The sequence below is a fragment of the Sceloporus occidentalis genome, unplaced genomic scaffold (genome assembly GCF_023333645.1).
Source record: "Sceloporus occidentalis isolate IW3139 unplaced genomic scaffold, rSceOcc1.0.p SCAF_86, whole genome shotgun sequence".
Taxonomy (NCBI): domain Eukaryota; kingdom Metazoa; phylum Chordata; class Lepidosauria; order Squamata; family Phrynosomatidae; genus Sceloporus; species Sceloporus occidentalis.
Genome location: NW_028317066.1, coordinates 1965094 through 1982500, shown reverse-complemented (window position 1 = coordinate 1982500; position 17407 = coordinate 1965094). Strand labels below are relative to the sequence as shown.

General features: G+C 40.4%; 1 protein-coding gene across 1 annotated transcript in view; it reads right to left on the bottom strand.

Annotated features, from left to right (window-relative positions):
- Positions 1-16715, bottom strand: part of LOC149284993 (uncharacterized) — a 61896-nt gene extending 45181 nt beyond the window's left edge. Inside the window, exons 1-3 of the mRNA XM_089495958.1 lie at positions 16684-16715; positions 15331-15451; positions 13816-14427 (exon numbers count right to left, since the gene is read on the bottom strand). Of these exons, the coding sequence (XP_089352084.1) occupies positions 13816-14427; positions 15331-15451; positions 16684-16707 (757 nt within the window). The 5' untranslated portion in view covers positions 16708-16715. The remainder of the gene's footprint in view (positions 1-13815; positions 14428-15330; positions 15452-16683) is intronic.
- Positions 16716-17407: the final 692 nt, after the last annotated feature.

Sequence of the window (17407 nt, the reverse complement as noted above, 5' to 3'; positions counted from 1 at the left end):
ATCTTCTCCACCTCCGAGGCCTGGACCAAGGCAGATGGACTGGAGGAAGGGCTTGGCTTCTTAATGGATGGTTAAAAGGAGGCTTCCTGGGTCAGAGAGGGGCTCACCTCTGGGAATGCTTCTCTAAACAATATAGTCTTTAATTCAGATTTGAAACTGGGTAGAGAAGTGATGAGGTATGTATGTGGGGGAAGAAGGTTCCAGGAGTAAGGGGCAACAAGCAAGAAGGGACAAATTCGAGAGGGGGCAGTGGTAGTCCTACACTGTGACAGGAGACACTGACTACCAGAGCGGAGGGTGCGAGTAGGAATGTAAGGAGAAAAAAGGTCAGATAAGTAAGGAGGGGCCAATCCATGGAGGGCTTTGAAAGTCAATAATAAAAGCTTGTACTATTAAAGCACATATTAAAACATATTATTTTAACCCACCATAAATCCCATCTATCTTAACTCTAATCTAAACCTAAACCTATAACCTTTATGGCATGAATCCCTAAATGAATAAATGCATGAATAAAGGTATTCATGACATATTGTGACTTCAGGTTGGTGCTACTTACCTGAATGAAACTGGCCCATTGCAACCTCAGGTTGGTGCTCCTTGGATGAAGGACTGAGACAGTACTATTGTGACTTCAGGGTGGTGCTCTTTACTTCAAGGATTGAGACTGGCCCATTGCAACTCAGCCTGATGCTCCTTGCCTGAAAGATTGAGACGAGAGAATTGTCACTTCAGACTAGTGCTGTATACCTGAAGGATAGGGACTGGCCCATTGCGTGTCAGAAACAGTATATAATGGTTCTGTCATAAAGAGTAAAAATATTAGGGTTTGGTTATTAAAGTAGGAGTTAAAGTTGTAGTTCATAGTAGGTAGTGTAGAGTGATGGGTTATAGAAAGCACGTCATGGAATATGATAGAGTGGCTTTTAGATGAAGGAGGGCGTTTGGAGAGAGGGATGGGGTTGCAGCTGAAGACTGGTTCTCAAGGAGGAGTGAAGCTGGCTTGGGAACACCGCTCTTCAAGGTGAGGCTGTCTGAGAGAAGGGAAGGGAAGTATAGACAACCTTGGTATCTATGCAACCTCTGCTTGTTTTGCTTAACTTGGGAATTGGGGGCTGGTTTAGGGAGGGGTTGAGTGGGTTAAGAAGGGAGCAAGTTCTTTGGACTTCAGACTTTGCAAAAAGGTGTTAATGGATGTTTCTGCCTGGATTCATCAATAAAACTTCTTTTGTTTCAAATGAGTTTTAGTTTTTGAGCACAGGACTGACTCCAGATCTCACCATTTGCAAAGTCTCACAGTTTTAACTCCAATTCAGACCCAGGAACAAGAAGAGTTCTTGGAGAACCTGGTGGTTCTGGAGATCCTGGTGGTGGAGGAGCAGGTGCCTTCTTCAGAGGAACTAGGGCCAAGCCCAAGACTGGGAAACCTCCTGAAGCTCACACCATCCAGGCCACCACTGGAGGATTTGGGTTTCCGGCACCAGAATGGGGAAAGGAAGGCTGTGGGGGGGCACAGTGACAGCCTGGGACCTGGCAGTGGGGGAGTCGCTTGATAGCCGCCCCAGCAAAGAAGAACCCCAGGTAGAAGTTTATTGAATGGAGGAATACAGAAAGGACTTAAAGGACCGTATGAAGTGGATGGTGTCCAAGTTAAAGATGTAAGAGAAATGTGTGAGTTCTGACTTAAACCCAGAGCTGAAGAACCAAAGAACTAAGGAATGGTGTTTTAAAACAAGCTAAAGAACTAAACAAGATGGTTCCGCCCACAGCATTGATGTGAAGGAGGGATTTGGCAACTGAGACGAGGAAAGGCTGAGGAATTTGGAAGCTGAAGCGGGGAGATGTTCAGGTGTGTCGAACTATGACCTGGAAGGTGCTTTTTCTCCTGAGTCGCAATAAAGAGGAACTGACAGGACAATGGACTGATTTGAACAGAACGACCTGCCTTTGAACAGCGTGGACTCTTTGAACAGCTGTCTCCTCCCGAAAAGAAGAAGTTGAATAATGGGCTGCAATATTGCCAGACTTCAGCAGCCAAAAGCCAGAGAGAAGAAAAGTATAAGGATCCTTGGCTTTCACCTTAATTTTGTTGGCACCAACCGCGCAGCAACGATGTCATCCCCAGCCTTTGAGGACAACTGATCAATGTCCGGCGGAAGGAAAGTGTGTGTGAGTATTGTATGAATGTGTGAGTGAATGAAAGAGCTCTTGATAATCAATGCTTGTATTATGTTTGAGATTTAATAAATGTTACATGTATAGTGTTTAAACCCAAATTTGGTGTCTCACTATCTGTGTTAGCCCTGCTCTGAACAAGTCCACAGATAGAGAAATTTTCATTACACACTCTCAGGTTAAACAGGTTTCCCTTACAAACTTGGGCATAACAAAGATGTGGAGGAGGAAGACGTCAGAGGCAAACTGAGGGCAGCTGATGCTCCTTGCCTGAAGCATTGAGACTGTTCCATTGTGACTTCAGTCTGATGCTCCTTGCCTGAAGCTTTGAGACTGTCCCATTGTGACTTCAGTCTGATGCTCCTTGCCTGAAGCATTGAGACTGTGCCATTATGACTTCAGTCTGATGCTCCTTGCCTGAAGCATTGAGACTGTCCCATTGTGACTTCAGTCTGATGCTCCTTGCCTGAAGCTTTGAGACTGTCCCATTGTGACTTCAGTCTGATGCTCCTTGCCTGAAGCATTGAGACTGTGCCATTATGACTTCAGTCTGATGCTCCTTGCCTGAAGCATTGAGACTGTCCCATTGTGACTTCAGTCTGATGCTCCTTGCCTGAAGCTTTGAGACTGTCCCATTGTGACTTCAGTCTGATGCTCTTTGCCTGAAGTTTTGAGACTGTCCCATTGCGGTTTCCAAATCCTTCACCATTTTAGTTGCCCTCCTTTGGACGTGCTCCAGTTTCTCAACATCCTTTTTGAATTGGGACACCCAAACTGGACACAATATTCCAGGTGAGGCCTGACCAGAGCAGAATAGAGTGGCACTATTACTTCCCTTGATCTAGACACTATACTTCTATTGATGCAGCCTACAATCGAATTTGCCTTTTTAGCTGCTGCATTGCACTGTGGACTCATGTTCCACTTGTGGTCTACTTGGACTCCTAGATTCCTTTCACACGTACTTTCATTCATCCAGGTGACCCCCATCCTATATCTGTGCATTTCATGTTTCCACCCTAAATGCAGTATCTTACATTTCTCCATGTTGAATTTCATTTTGTTAGCTTTGACCCAGCTTTCTAGTCTATTCAGGTCCTTTTGAATTTTGATCCTGTCCTCTGGGGTATTAGCTACTCCTAATAATTTGGTGTCATCTGCAAATTTGATAAGTATGCTACCAATTCTGTCGTCCAAGTCATTGATAAAGATGTTGAATAACACTGGGCCCTGGAGAAAACCCCATTGAACACCCCATTTGGTCACTTCTCTCCAGGATGAAAAGGAGTAATTGTTGAGCACCCTTTCGGTTTGGCCAGTCAACCAATTACAGATCCATGTAACAGCTTCCTTGTCTAGCTTGTTTCATGTTTTTGTTTTATATACTGTTTAATTTGGTTAACTGCTATTAGTGAATTGCCAAGAGTGGCCACCAGATGGCGCCCCAGGATAGAAGTTGGTGAGAAGCCCAAGGAGGCTGCAGTGCCCTGAGTATCCACAAGAGGGCGGCATTGTATTAGGAATATTCTTTATTGATAAAACCGAAGTGTATAGGGACTAATGTGATTTTCCCATTGGCTCCCCATTCCTGAGGGGGCGTGGCCTCCTTCCCTTTCCCTAGACCTTGCTCCGCTCCCATTGGCTGCCTATTCCCCCCCCCTCGGTTACCCTGAAAGTGAAAAGACCACCTTTTGAGATGTGCCAGTGTTCTTCACAGAGGAGGAATGGCCACTCTTGGGTCCAAAGCAGAAATTTCTGTACAACGAGGTGATGATGGAAACCTATGAAAATGTGTCCTCTGTGGGTAAGGACCCATTGCCCTTCCTATAGAACGGGGGCAAGTGCTCTAGAAAGCTACATTGCATGCAACACTGGTTCCAATTTAATTATTATAGCAACATCTTGTGAAATCATGGAATTTGTAGTTTCTAGAACTGCCCAGATTACACCGGTTCTTAAATCCCTCCACTGGCTGCCCATTAGTGTCTGGGCAAGATACAAGGTGTTGGTTGTAATCTTAAAGCCTTACATGGCTTGGGTCCAGACTACTTTCAGGAGAGCCTTCTTCCACACAATCCTCCCGCACTGGAAAAAGTCTCCTAAAGCCTAAGAAGACTAGATTGGCTACAACAACCCAGAGGACCTTTTCTTCTGCCTCTCTTAGGCTTTGGAATGACCTTCCGGAAGAGATGAGTCACATCACCACCTTAGAAGCCTTTAAAAAGGCTGTTAAGATGGATCTCTTTCGGCAGGCCTTTCCAGATTAGGGCTTTTCACTGTCACTGACACTGTTATTGATACCGATACCCCGGCTACCTTGCAGAGATAGACATTCTCCTCTCAGCCTCTCCACCCTAATTTTAGCCCATTTTTCCTTTTGTAATCTATCTTACTTAGAGCCAATAGAGACAGGTCAAAATAAAGCTCCTTCGGGTCACTTTGGAAATATGCCATTTAAATGGTGCATGTGTCCGAAGAGGCCAGAAGCCATGCCAAAGCCATGCTGTAGTCTAAGGACTGGAGTGCAGCTTTGGTGCAGCTTCTGGCTTCTTAAGATGCATGTGTCTCTGAACAGCATACCTCCAAAGTGACACGAAGCAGCTTTATTTTGGCCTGTCTGTTCAAGACCATAATTTACTTTTATAATTGGGACTGGGGTGCGGAAGGCAGGGTTAAGGTTTGGCTATTATTTTAAATGTATATTTTACCCATATTGTATTTTATTACTTTTTCTTGTAACCTGCCTTGATTCTTTCAGGAAAAGGCAGGATCCAAATTATTATTATTATTATTATTATTATTATTATTATATTCAGCCAGAGTTAGAGGGCATAAGAGTGGAGTCTTCACTGTTGTATATAATGATGCAGAAATGCATCAGTCAGCCTTCAAAGGAGATAGAAGGAGATGACATTGTAGATTCTTTTCTGTGTATTAAATGAACTTTGGATAGAGTAGAAGAATCTCACCTGAAAGCATCCTTCTTATTCATTCATTCCTATTGTACCTTCCTTGAACTGTATGGTTGTGTTATCTATTACATTTCATCCCACCTTTCTCCCATGGATTGGTCTCAAGGTGGCTTAGGCTACAAAATAGAGAATGAACAAAAGCGTTGTTTAAAAAAGAACACATACTAGTAAAATAAGGATATTGCTCTTCCTTCGATTGGAAGTTCGTTCTCCAAGGTCTTCAAGGGATAATCTACAAATGTTAACTGGGAGGGAAAGAGGACATTGGAGGACAATGGCTTGGAGTTATATCGCATAGACAGTAGTGAATGGAGACCTCCATGTTAGTGGGTTGGTGAATCTGCTCTGTGTTTCACTCTGAGCTCTCTCTGGGGTTGACTCTATTTTGGAAATGGGCTCCAGACCCATGGATGAAAACCTGGAGGAAATTCAATGCCCCAATAATATGGAAGACCCAGTCTGGCAAAGTTTACATGAACTGTGTGAAATGTGGTTTTTGTTTTGCTGTTGTCTGTCCTGAATTTCCCATCTCCACTAAATGACCCCAAGATCAAGCAAGAAGAGAGAAGGAGAAAACTGTGTCTCCTTCCACTTTCTCAACCCCATTTAGAAATGTATGGACCTCTTCCATGGCCATACTTAGACACAGCTTTGCTCCTTAAAAAACACAAGGCTTGTAATCTTTCACAGAAGAAATATTATTTGGGAGGCAGTTCAAGAAAAATCCTACCAGGAAGGTGCCCTCAATTTCTTTTCCTAGGCATAGAGGCTGGTGGGCTTTTTCATCCACAGTTTTATGGTGGAGATGGCCTATGACAAACCTCCTTTGAACACAGACAAATGAAGAACTGCCTTCAACTTGACCACTAGCGAACCTGTTAAAGGTTTACATGATGAAGAGAGTTCTGCCTGATAGATCCTATGATGCTTCTTCTGAGTTTCACTTAATTTGCTGAGGTTAAATTGTATTTATTTGTTAAGACTGTTCTTATACTTTAAAAATATTATTCTCCAGACAAAGGACTTGGAAAGAAGAAAGGTCCCTCCACAAAATTGTCTGGCCTTAAGATGAATGAGAAAGGCATCATGCAAAATGAAGAAGAGACGGCGATCCTGAACCAGAGAATTCTTTCTGACCCAGAGGAAGGGATCCAAGTGAGTCTGGGACACTTTTATGCAATAGGTTCTTGGCCTTAGGAGACAAGCCGCAATATGGAAAAGGGGCACCAGCTCCTCTTTCTACTCTTTGTTCAAATGGACAGGTTTTCTCTGACCCTACGGAGTCAAAGCAGCACATTTGGATGTTGAATGCGGATTGGAGGATGACTCACATTTGCCACTGGGATCTTACTGGCATGGCTGCAGAAACATGGATCTCATAGAATCAGAGGACGACTTGGAGCTAACTGACAAGGTACAGAAGAAGCCTATGCACTTTCCATGGGGTTTTAGAGTTGGGCAGCAGGTTTGCATCTGGCTGTCTTGCAAAGAGAGTTAGTTATTCCTCCCCACTGAGAATTTATCCTTAAAGGAATGGAGGTCAGGGCAGGGGAACATCAAATCCACCCTAAACGTTTACTGAACTCTCTTCCCCCCAATAAATTCAATGCCTTGGACAGTCACAATTAAAACCAACGTTATGTCATTAGGTATATTTTCATGTTTCAAATACCATTGAAAAAATATTTTGTAGTAGTTTTCCCTTAGGGCTTGGGAAGCTGTGTATTTTATCCTCCTTTTCCAGGTTAACTCCCATTCTTCCATCTCAATATTGTGTCCTGTTTTCTTGGCCATTGAACCATGTTTTCTTTAACCACTTCAGATTCCATCTCATGTTTTAACAGGATTTTATACACTCTCCCCACAAGTGAACCTTTCGCGATAGAAAGCACATTTCCTAGTATTTCTGTATGTTTTCATATCCAACAAAAATCTCTCTCTTATTTGCCTGAAAATAAACCAATTGCATTGTTTACCTTCTTCTCTTATTTCTTCTAACTTTTTAATTTAATCATATTGCCTTGCTTATTTATCAAATCATTCCTGCTGCTGCTCTTTATTCCACTGTCGGCTTTTGAGGGAAGGAAAGGAGTTCGCCAGGGGTTCAGCAGCCCCCCTTCCTTCCTTCCTTCCTTCCTTCCTTCCTTCTTTTGAGGAGATTTTGAAGAGGCCGCAGTGGAGCCCAGGAAAGGCAGGAAAGAAAGGTTCTGCTTTGGAAATAGTCTGTAATTAAATAGTCTGGGGTCTGTAATTAAAAGGAAAAGGATTGAATCATTAATGAAAAAACAGAAAGCAGATATTTTTTTTATTCAGGAAACGCACCAAGCGAAATCAGGATCGTCGGAATTGAAGATGAACTGGGTTGCCACATATGAAAAAGCATATGGTACTTCTAAAGCAAGAGGAGTAGCAACCTTAATATCTAAGAAATGTGGGTTTGATATACTAAAAGTTAAGTCAGATGAAAAAGGAAGATTTGTATTGGTGCAAGGAACGATGGGGGGAGAAAAATACTTGTTGGTAAATGTGTATGCTCCAAATGAAAATCAAATGGAATTTTATGAAAAAGTATTTAAGGAAATGGAGGATATGCAGGGAGATTACACAATTATGGCAGGAGATTTCAATATGGTCATGGATAAGGTTAAAGATAAATCAGACCCAACAATAAGGGACAGACTTAACAAGATTACACCTTTGAACAAGATAATGAATAGGAAAGAATTGAAAGATGTATGGAGATTGATTAAAGGAGATGAAAAGAACTATACTTACTATTCAGCGGTTCATAAAAATTATTCTAGAATAGATTTCATTTTTGTATCCAAAAATATGATGTCAAGGGTATTAAATACTGAAATAGAAGGAATAAAAGTTACAGATCATGGAATAGCAAACATGGATTTCATAATTAAAAAAGATTATAGAGAAGCAAAAAGATGGAGGTTAGACACTAGCATACTTAATAATAAAGAAATAGTGAATAAAATAGAGGAAGAATGGCAGGTTATATGGGATATTAATAACAAAGAGATTTCTCAAGCTTTATTATGGGATACTATGAAAGCAGTGGCAAGAGGGATTTGTATTAGGGAAACATGCAAGGTAAGGAGACAAAAGGAAGAGAGAAAAATCAAATTGGAAACGGAAATTGAAAAATTAAATAAGGATTATATAAAGAATAGAAGTAAATATATATATATATAACTGCAAGCGAAAAGAAAGGAATTAGATAAGATAGAAATAGATCAGATCCAGAAAAAATTGATATATTTACAGAGGGAGTTTTTTTGAATATAGTAACAAAAATTCAAAAATGTTAGCAAGATTAACACAAAAAAAGAAAGAGAAAAATCTGATAGGGGTTATAAAGGACAAAACAGGGAAAAATGTATGCTGATGAAAGAAAAGATAAAGATATTTGAAGAATACTACAAAGATTTATATACAGCAGGGGATAGTTCAATTGACAAAATTGAGGAATATATAGAGAAAAATTGGAGAACAAAGATAGAGGAAGAGGATAAAGAAATAATGGAACAACCAGTTTCGAAAAAAGAAATTGAAGAAGTGATAGATAAATTAAAAGGAGGGAAATCACCAGGAATGGATGGATTAGGACCAGAATATTATAAAACTTTTAAAAAGGTTTTAATACCTAAATTAAAAGTGTTATACAATAAAATTTTAAATGGAGAAAGGATCCCACCATCATGGGATCATTCAATGATAATACTGATTCCAAAACCAGATAAAGACTTGTTAGACCCAGGGTCATATAGACCTATATCCCTTATCAATCAGGATGCTAAAATATTAACAGCCATAATGGCAAAAAGAATGAATAAGCTTATATATAAATATATTCAAAATGATCAATGTGGATTTGTGCAAGGAAGACAAATGTCACTTTTAATAGGAAGAGTAATGAATAAAATAAATATAATAGAGAAAAGAAAGCAGAAAGCAGGAATAATGGCATTAGATATTTATAAAGCTTTTGATTGTGTGGAATGGCCAGCATTAAAAATAACGTTAAAGAAATTAGGTATGGGACAAAAGTTTAGAGGATTGATAGATCAGTTATATTTAAATAATACAGCAGTAGTAACAATAAATGATGGAATAACAGAACAAATTTCAATTTCTAGAGGAACAAGGCAAGGATGCCCTCTTTCCCCGGTTTTATTTGCAATAATTATTGAAATATTAGCAAATATTATTAGGGAGGATAAAAATCTGGAAGGAATTGGGATGAGAAAATTGAATAAGATAAGTTTATTTGCAGATGATACTCTATTAACAATTAGAGACCCCTTGGAAAAAATGAATAATGTGAAAAACCATTTAAAGGAGTTTGGACAAATGACAGGACTAAGAGTCAATTGGAATAAATCAGAGCTAATGTTGTTCAATTATCCAAAAACGGAAGAACAGGAATTTGTAAAGGATGGAAAGATAGATATAAAGGTAAAAGATACAATTAAATATCTAGGAATAAAAATTACAAAAAATCTACACAAATTAGAGGATCAGAACTATAAAAAATTAAGAATAGAAATTAAAAGGAAATTAGAAGAATATAAAAATATAAAATTATCATGGTTCGGTAGAATCGCATTAATAAAAATGAAAATTCTGCCTAAGATTAATTTCTTGTTTAGGATGTTGCCAATACAAATATCAGAGGTTGAAATTAAAAAATGGCAAGTATTAGTGCATAATTATTGTAATGGGAATAAAAAAGCAAGGATTAACAAAAGATATTGGTATAAACCCCAAAAAGAAGGAGGTTTGGGTCTCCCAAATTTAAAATTGTACTATAATGCAAACCAAATAAGATATATTATAGATGGAATCATAGAGAAAGGGGAATTAGATTGGTTAGAGATGGAAACAACAGGAATAGAGGAAAAATTGGAAAATATATTTTTTAAAGAACTTACTATGAAAGAAATGAAGGAAATAGAAAACCCCTTTTTAAAGAATATATTAGAAATTTGGAAAAAAAATAAAGAAAAACTAATGCCAGCTATTTCACCTTTAACACCAGTTATAATGCTAAAAAAATTTCCAGTAAATTTAAAGGAAGAAGTAGAGAAATTAGTAAAAGGTCAAGAAATATATAGGATAAAAGAATGGATGAAGACTATGAGGGAGAAAGGGAAAATAAAGGAGAAATTGCAAGGATCAAAATTAACTTGGTATAATTGTATTCAGTTGGAACAATGGACAAAGAAGTATGAGAAAAATATAGGAGAGATTAGAGAATACACAAAATTTGAACAGTTGATCAGGCAAAGAGAAAGTATAGAGGCAAATGAAACTTTGAAAGGGGTCACAAGTGAAATATATAAATTATTATTAAAATATAATGAGAAAGAAGATTATCTAAAGACAACATGGGAGGATGATTTAGTACAAAAAATAAATGACCACGAATGGGGGAAAAATTGGAATCAACGCCATTTAAAATTTTATTCTATATGAATAAAAGAGAACTACTACAAAATAATTTGGAAATGGTATTTAACGCCTGTAAGGTTAAGTCATATAAATAAGAATTATTCAAGGTTATGTTGGAGAGGGAGTCAAGAGATAGGCACTTATATGCATATGTGATGGGCTTGTAGGACCATAAGGAAATTTTGGCAAATGGTATTTGAGGAGATAAAAGAAATAACAAAAATTGATTTAGAATTTAGTCCAAAGATAGCGTTATTATCTTTATATGATAAAATTAACTGCACCCAAGTTATAAAGGATCTAATTACAAATTTATTAACAGCGGCGAGATTAATGATAGCAAAAAAGTGGAAAGACCGGGGAGATTTACAAATGCAAGATTGGTATAGAGAGATTTGGCAAATAGCAATTAATGATAAGTTAACTAGTGAAATTAAGTTTAGAAGAGGAATAATCAAGAGAAATGATTTCGAAGCAATATGGAAAACATTTGTACAAAAAGTTTTAGGAAAAGAAGGAGGTGTTTTACCACCAGAGGAAGAGTTACAATTCTGGAGATAGAGTAATAAGAAGACAGGCTCGGGTGATGGGGAACACTTGGGGGAAGGGGGGAATTATGAAACATATATGATGAAAAGAAATATGAATTAAAGTTAGATAAAGTAGTAAAGAATGGAATATAAAGGGATATATTATATGTATGGGGAATATAAGGTAAAAGTCTTTTTTATATATTATTGTAAGGTGAATTTAATCAATATTTTATCAATTTATTATAATAACATGTATTAATTTCATTCTACCAATAAAATTATAAAAAAAAGAAAGAAAGAAAGAAAGAAAGAAACTCACTGGCTGCCCTTGGGCAAGTTACACTTTCTCAGTCTCAGAAGAAGGCAGTGGTAGCAAGGTTTTTACCAGAGGACCTCAATGTGTGGGGCGGATTGTATGGGAGAAGGCGATCCCGTTAGTAAGCTTATAACCAAGACCTTGTACTGTGCCCTGAAATTAATAGGCAGCCAATTAAGAGATTTTAATATAGGTGTGATATGGTCACCTCTAGATCTTCCAGTGGCCACTCTGACAGCCATATTTTGGATTAGATGAATTTTCCAGACTTGGTACAAGGGTAGCTTAGGTAAAGCGCATTACAGAAGTCAAGACGTGAGGTTACCAGAGCATGCATGATAGTTTTCGGGGCTACAGGTTCCAGGAAGGGGCACAGTTGGCATATCAACCAAAGCTGATAACAGGCACTCCTGGCCATCGCATTTATCTGAACTGACATCTGGAGCAACGGATTCAGGAGCACCCCCAAACTGCAAACACAGTCTTTTAGGGGACGTGTGACCCCATCCAGGACCGGTTGACAAACCTCCATACCTCGATTAGGATCTCCATCAAGTACCTCGGTCTTATCTGGATTCAGTTGTAATCTTTTTCTCCTCATCCAGCACATTACTGCTCCAAGACATTCATTCAGAGGGGAGATGCCTTCCTTAGTTGATGCAGAGGTCTGGGGCATGAAGAGATATAGTTGGGTGTCATCAGCGTACTGATAGCACTCCACTCCATGTCTCCAGATGATCTCTCCCAGTGGTTTCATGTTAAACAGCATTAGTGACAGGATGATGCCCTGAGGAACGCCAAATTTAAACCCCCTTTTAAAGGAAAAACTGTCCCCAAGCATCTCTGTCTGGAATCTGCTTGAGAGATAGGACCGGACCCATTGCAATGCATTGCCCCCAATCCCCAATTCCCTCAGGCTTTCCAGAACGATACCATGGTCGAAGGTATTGAAAGCCACTGAGAGATCCAAAAGCTTCAACAGGGTCACACTTCATCTGTCGGTGTTCAAGGAAAGATCATCTACTAAGGCGACTATAGCATTCTCGACTCCGCATCCCATCTTGAAGCCAGTTTGAAATGGGTCTAGATAATCTGATTCTTCCAAGAATGCTTGGAGTTGAAGAGCAACTTCCTTCTCAATCACCTTGCTTAGAAATGGAAGATGGGAGACGGATCTGTAATTGTTCATCTCCAAGGGATCTAGGGAGGGCTTTTCCATAAACAGCCGTAACACCGCTTCTTTGAAGCAAGATGGAAAATAGCCCTCCCTAAGAGATGCATCTATGATACATCTCAGATGAGTCCTAAGTCCATCTCCTCCTTGGAACAATAGCCATGAAGGGCAAGGGTTGAGAGGGCAAGTTGTCTTCTTCACACTTCCAAGGAGCTTCTCCATGTCCTCAGTACTCACAGATTCAAATTGATCCAGTATGATCTTATTCACTGAGTTACTGGACACCTCACCTATAGCCTCTATAATAATGTCAGCCTCTGGAAGAAGGGAAGGAGTACGCCCTTCCTTCCTTCCTTCCTTCCTTCCTTCCTTCCTTCCTTCCTTCCTTCCTTCCGGAATGGAGCCCAGGCTGCAGAGCTGGACTCAGGAGAGAAAGGCTGGGAAGACTCTGCTTTGTACATATAGCTCTTTCTCTCTCAGTGCGTGTGTGTTTGCCTCACTTCTTATGGCTGGGAATGGAGCTGAGGGCTGAGTAAAGAAGAATGTGTCAATTTTGTGCAAATGCAGAACTTCTGTGCATCAAAGAGTCCAGTGTGTTGAAAAAGCAAAAAACTTTATTGAGAACACATAGAAGGAATTCAGTGTTTAAGCCAGAACTGCCCACTCCAAGCCAAACTATACATTAAAACCCCAAAACCTAAAACACCACCCTCTTCCCAACCTAGCCCCCATCTCCAATTCCTACAATCTATGCCCCACAGGTAACAAGGCCCCCTTTGCCACCCCCAGAAACTAACCCCCTTTCTGTTAATATCGGCCCCCAACTTTCTTCAGCCAACATCTCACCCATTGCAAAAACTAACATTCCCATAACTATTTGAGCCAGATGTAACAAATCCCACCCCTCTATTTCGCTAACCTATACTACAATCTCCAGTCAAATTTATAAACTATGATCTATACTAACAGCAATGAAAACCTAAACTTAACAAAATATAACTTTAAACATAAACAGACTTAGCCACAGACAAACCACAGACATATGGATAGACAACCCTTACAAACATAAGTATAAGGGTCTTTTCACTGCTGGATTGAAAATATATTTTCTGTATTCATTCTTGACAAAAATAATGTTAGTTCACTTCTGGGATTTGTGTGGCTTCTCTCCTGTGTGGCCTCTCTGATGTCTCACTAGATTTGACCTCAAAGAAAAACATTTCCCACAATGCTGGCATTTGTATGGCTTCTCTCCAGTGTGGACTCTCTGATGTCTCACTAAGTGTACCTTCAAAGAAAAACATTTCCCACAATGCTGGCATTTGTAGGGCTTTGCTCCTGTGTGAGATCTCTGATGTATCACTAGGTCTGACTTTGATGAAAAACATTTCTCACAATGCTGGCATTTGTATGGCTTCTCTCCTGTGTGGACTCTCTGATGTTTCACTAAGTGTACCTTCAAAGAAAAACATTTCCCACAATGCTGGCATTTGTATGGCTTCTCTCCAGTGTGGACTCTCTGATGTCTCACTAAGTGTACCTTCAAAGAAAAACATTTCCCACAATGCTGGCATTTGTAGGGCTTTGCTCCTGTGTGAGATCTCTGATGTATCACTAGGTCTGACTTTGAAGAAAAACATTTCCCACAATGCTGGCATTTGTATGGCTTCTCTCCTGTGTGGACTCTCTGATGCTTTACAAGGACTGACTTGTAGGCAAATTTTTTTCCACAGTGCTGACATTTATGTGACTTCTTTCCTCTGTGGACACTTTCATGACTGACAAGTTCTTCTGTAAACAAGGACAATGACAGAGAAGACTGAATTTCAGCGTTAAGAGAGGAAGGTGTTACTCCAAGATTTAGCCCTACGTTCACCCCTCCCTACTTCAGGTTAAATTAATAAAGTTGGTGTGAGTGACCCGAGCATGAAACTGTTCTGGTTGCCCCCAAATCCATATAATGATTGTATCCTTACTCAAAGGAGCTAGCAAAGAAGAGATTGTAGGGGAAGTGCCATGAGGAAATCAGTGGAAGCAGATAATCAGGCGGTTGAACAATATTCAATTAAATATGTGTAAAAATATTTTGATTGAAAAGTGGCATCATTTCCTGTGAGACTGCCATAGAGTGTTTAGTCAGAGCACATGGCATGATGCAAGCTAACTGCAGAGGAGGCTTAATGATGTGTGGCACTAAATGACTCACAACCAACACAGTAGACAGCTAAAAGGGCCAATGTCATTCTAGGTTGCATCAATACAAGTAAAGTTTCTAGATCAAGGGATGTAATAGTGCTACTCTATTCTGCTTTAGTCAGAATAATCCTGTGTCCAGTTCAGGGCCCCACAATTTAAAAAGGATGTTGTCAAGTTGGAACATGCCCAGAGGAAGGCAGCCAAAGTGGTGAAGGATCTTGAAACCATCAAGCCCTTTGAGGAGCAAGAGTAAGAGCTCTTTGAAAGTGAAACTCCCTTAGTTTCGTGGAGTCCACTTCCTTGGAGGTCTTTAAACAGAGGATGGATGGTGTTTGGAAATGTATTCCTGCATGGCAGAAGGGGGTTGAAGTGGATGGCCCTTGTGGTCTATTCCAACTCTATGATTCTATAATTCTAGTGGAATCATAGCACCATGATAATTTAGTACAAAAGGGACCTCAGCCTTCATAGAAAGGACAATGGATTCAGGTTCCTTACCCACAGAAGCCACATTTTCATAATTCTCCATCATGACATAATTGTACATAAGTCTCTGTTTCTTCGTCAACAGATTCCATTCATCCTCGGTGAAATAGACTGCCACATCTGCAAATGTCATCTGCAACAGAAAACAGCCCTCATCCAGAGAGTGACTAAGGAAAAGGGGAGGAAATCACATAATGCATCCAAATATTATTTCATCACTTCAGAATTCAGTGCAGGAAATAAAGTTTAAATTATGTTAGCAAGCAAAAACCTGATGCCTTTAAATCTAGTTTGTCTCAGATCCTTTCAATATAATATACTTAGGGAGCTGGACATGTTTATCCTGGAGAAGGCAAGGTTAAGTGGTGATATGATAGCCCTGTTTATATATTTGAAGGGATGTCATATTGAGGAGGGAGCAAGCTTGTTTTCTGCTTCTCCAGAAAACAGGTTCCAGAACAATGGATGCAAGCTCCAGGAAAAGAGATTCCACCTGAACATTAGGAGGAACATCCTGACAGTAAGGGCTGTTTGACAGTGGAACACACTCCTTCCTCGGAATGCAGTGGCGTCTCCTTCCTTGGAGGTCTTTAAGATGAGGCTGGATGGCCATCTGTCAGGGATACTTTGAGAGTTCCTGCATGGCAGGGGGTTGGACTGGATGGCCCTTGTGGTCTCTTCCAACTCTATGACTCTATGATTCTAATATAATAAACAATATAATTTAGGCCATGGCTGGGATATTGATGATGGATTAGGATACTCACTATCCCAACACATACAGAACATTTAGCCACCAAAGAATTATAGTGCATTTAGAAATTTGTTGCAACATTTCAGAGGCAAACGTCATTTTTAATAACAATTTTGGGGAGCACACTGGGATTGAGGGCCCATGGGGCTACCCCATATTTAGATCCAGAGATGTTCCCCCATATCCTCCAACATTGCAGAGATGGGAAAAGCAAGACACATTGTGAACAAGCAATCCAGAAGGCGGTGAGGATGGCCAAAGTTGTTTATGAGGAAGGTCACACAAACGGGGAAGGGCACAGCAGTTTGCTTTTGCTTCAGCCACCTGGGAGGGGCAATATCCTGCCTTCTTCTTTCCTTTCCTCTTCCCACTTTTGAACTGATGGGGGGCAAACTGAATGGCACTCAGGAATTGAAGTGAGCTGAGAAGGGGGAAAGTGGGAGGAGGAGAGAGCAACCGGGACATTTTTAAAAGCCCCTGAAAAAGTGGGGTGACAGAGGGTTAACCAGGACTGTCTCTGCCATATTGGGAGAATATGTTCTCCGTTTGCTTTCATGAACTGGCCCAACAGGGACACAGATGAAAATTAATAGTCAAGAACTTCAACTCACCAAAGAATTCTTGTACCTCTGCATCCTCTTTCTTTTGGAGCCCAACTCCCTCCGCTTGGCCTCTGTGTTGGACATCAAGTGGGCAGGGGTCCTGGTAGTCTTGCACTTGGGTCACTTCCAGCAAGAGAGGCCCCAAAGCAGTGTAGAAGGAAGCAGAGATGAGGTCCCTGAGAAAAGGGAGCAGGGTTAGGACTGGCTTGGCAAGAAATCCTGCAGCACTCAAAGACACAGAGAATCCTGCTGGTGACATACGCAGGTGACATATGCCTCCTTTGGGCCGATGCAGAGGTAGGCATCCCCTTCCTCCCTCTGCACCAAACAAAGCCCCCTGGACCTAGCATAGATTCACTGCAGCTCCCCTACACAACAGTTACTCCATGCCTTCGTAGAGTGGTGATGGATGAGGGGATGGGGAATTGGAGAGGGCCGGGTTATGTCCCTGTAGCTAGAAATGACTGCATCATAAATAAATCATCTGCTGAAACCTCCAGAGGCCCCCAGTGCTTACCCCCAGCACCATCCCCTTTCCAAAGAAGGCTGCATCCGCACTATAGAAATAAGGCACTTTGACACCGCTTTAACCGCTCAGTGCTATGGATTCCTGGGCTTTTACTTTTGAAATTCTTAGCCTTCTCTGCTGCAATGAACTACAAATCCCAGGATTCCACAGGACGGAGCCAGGAGAGTTAAAGTGGTATCGAACCGGATTATTTCTGTAGAGCAA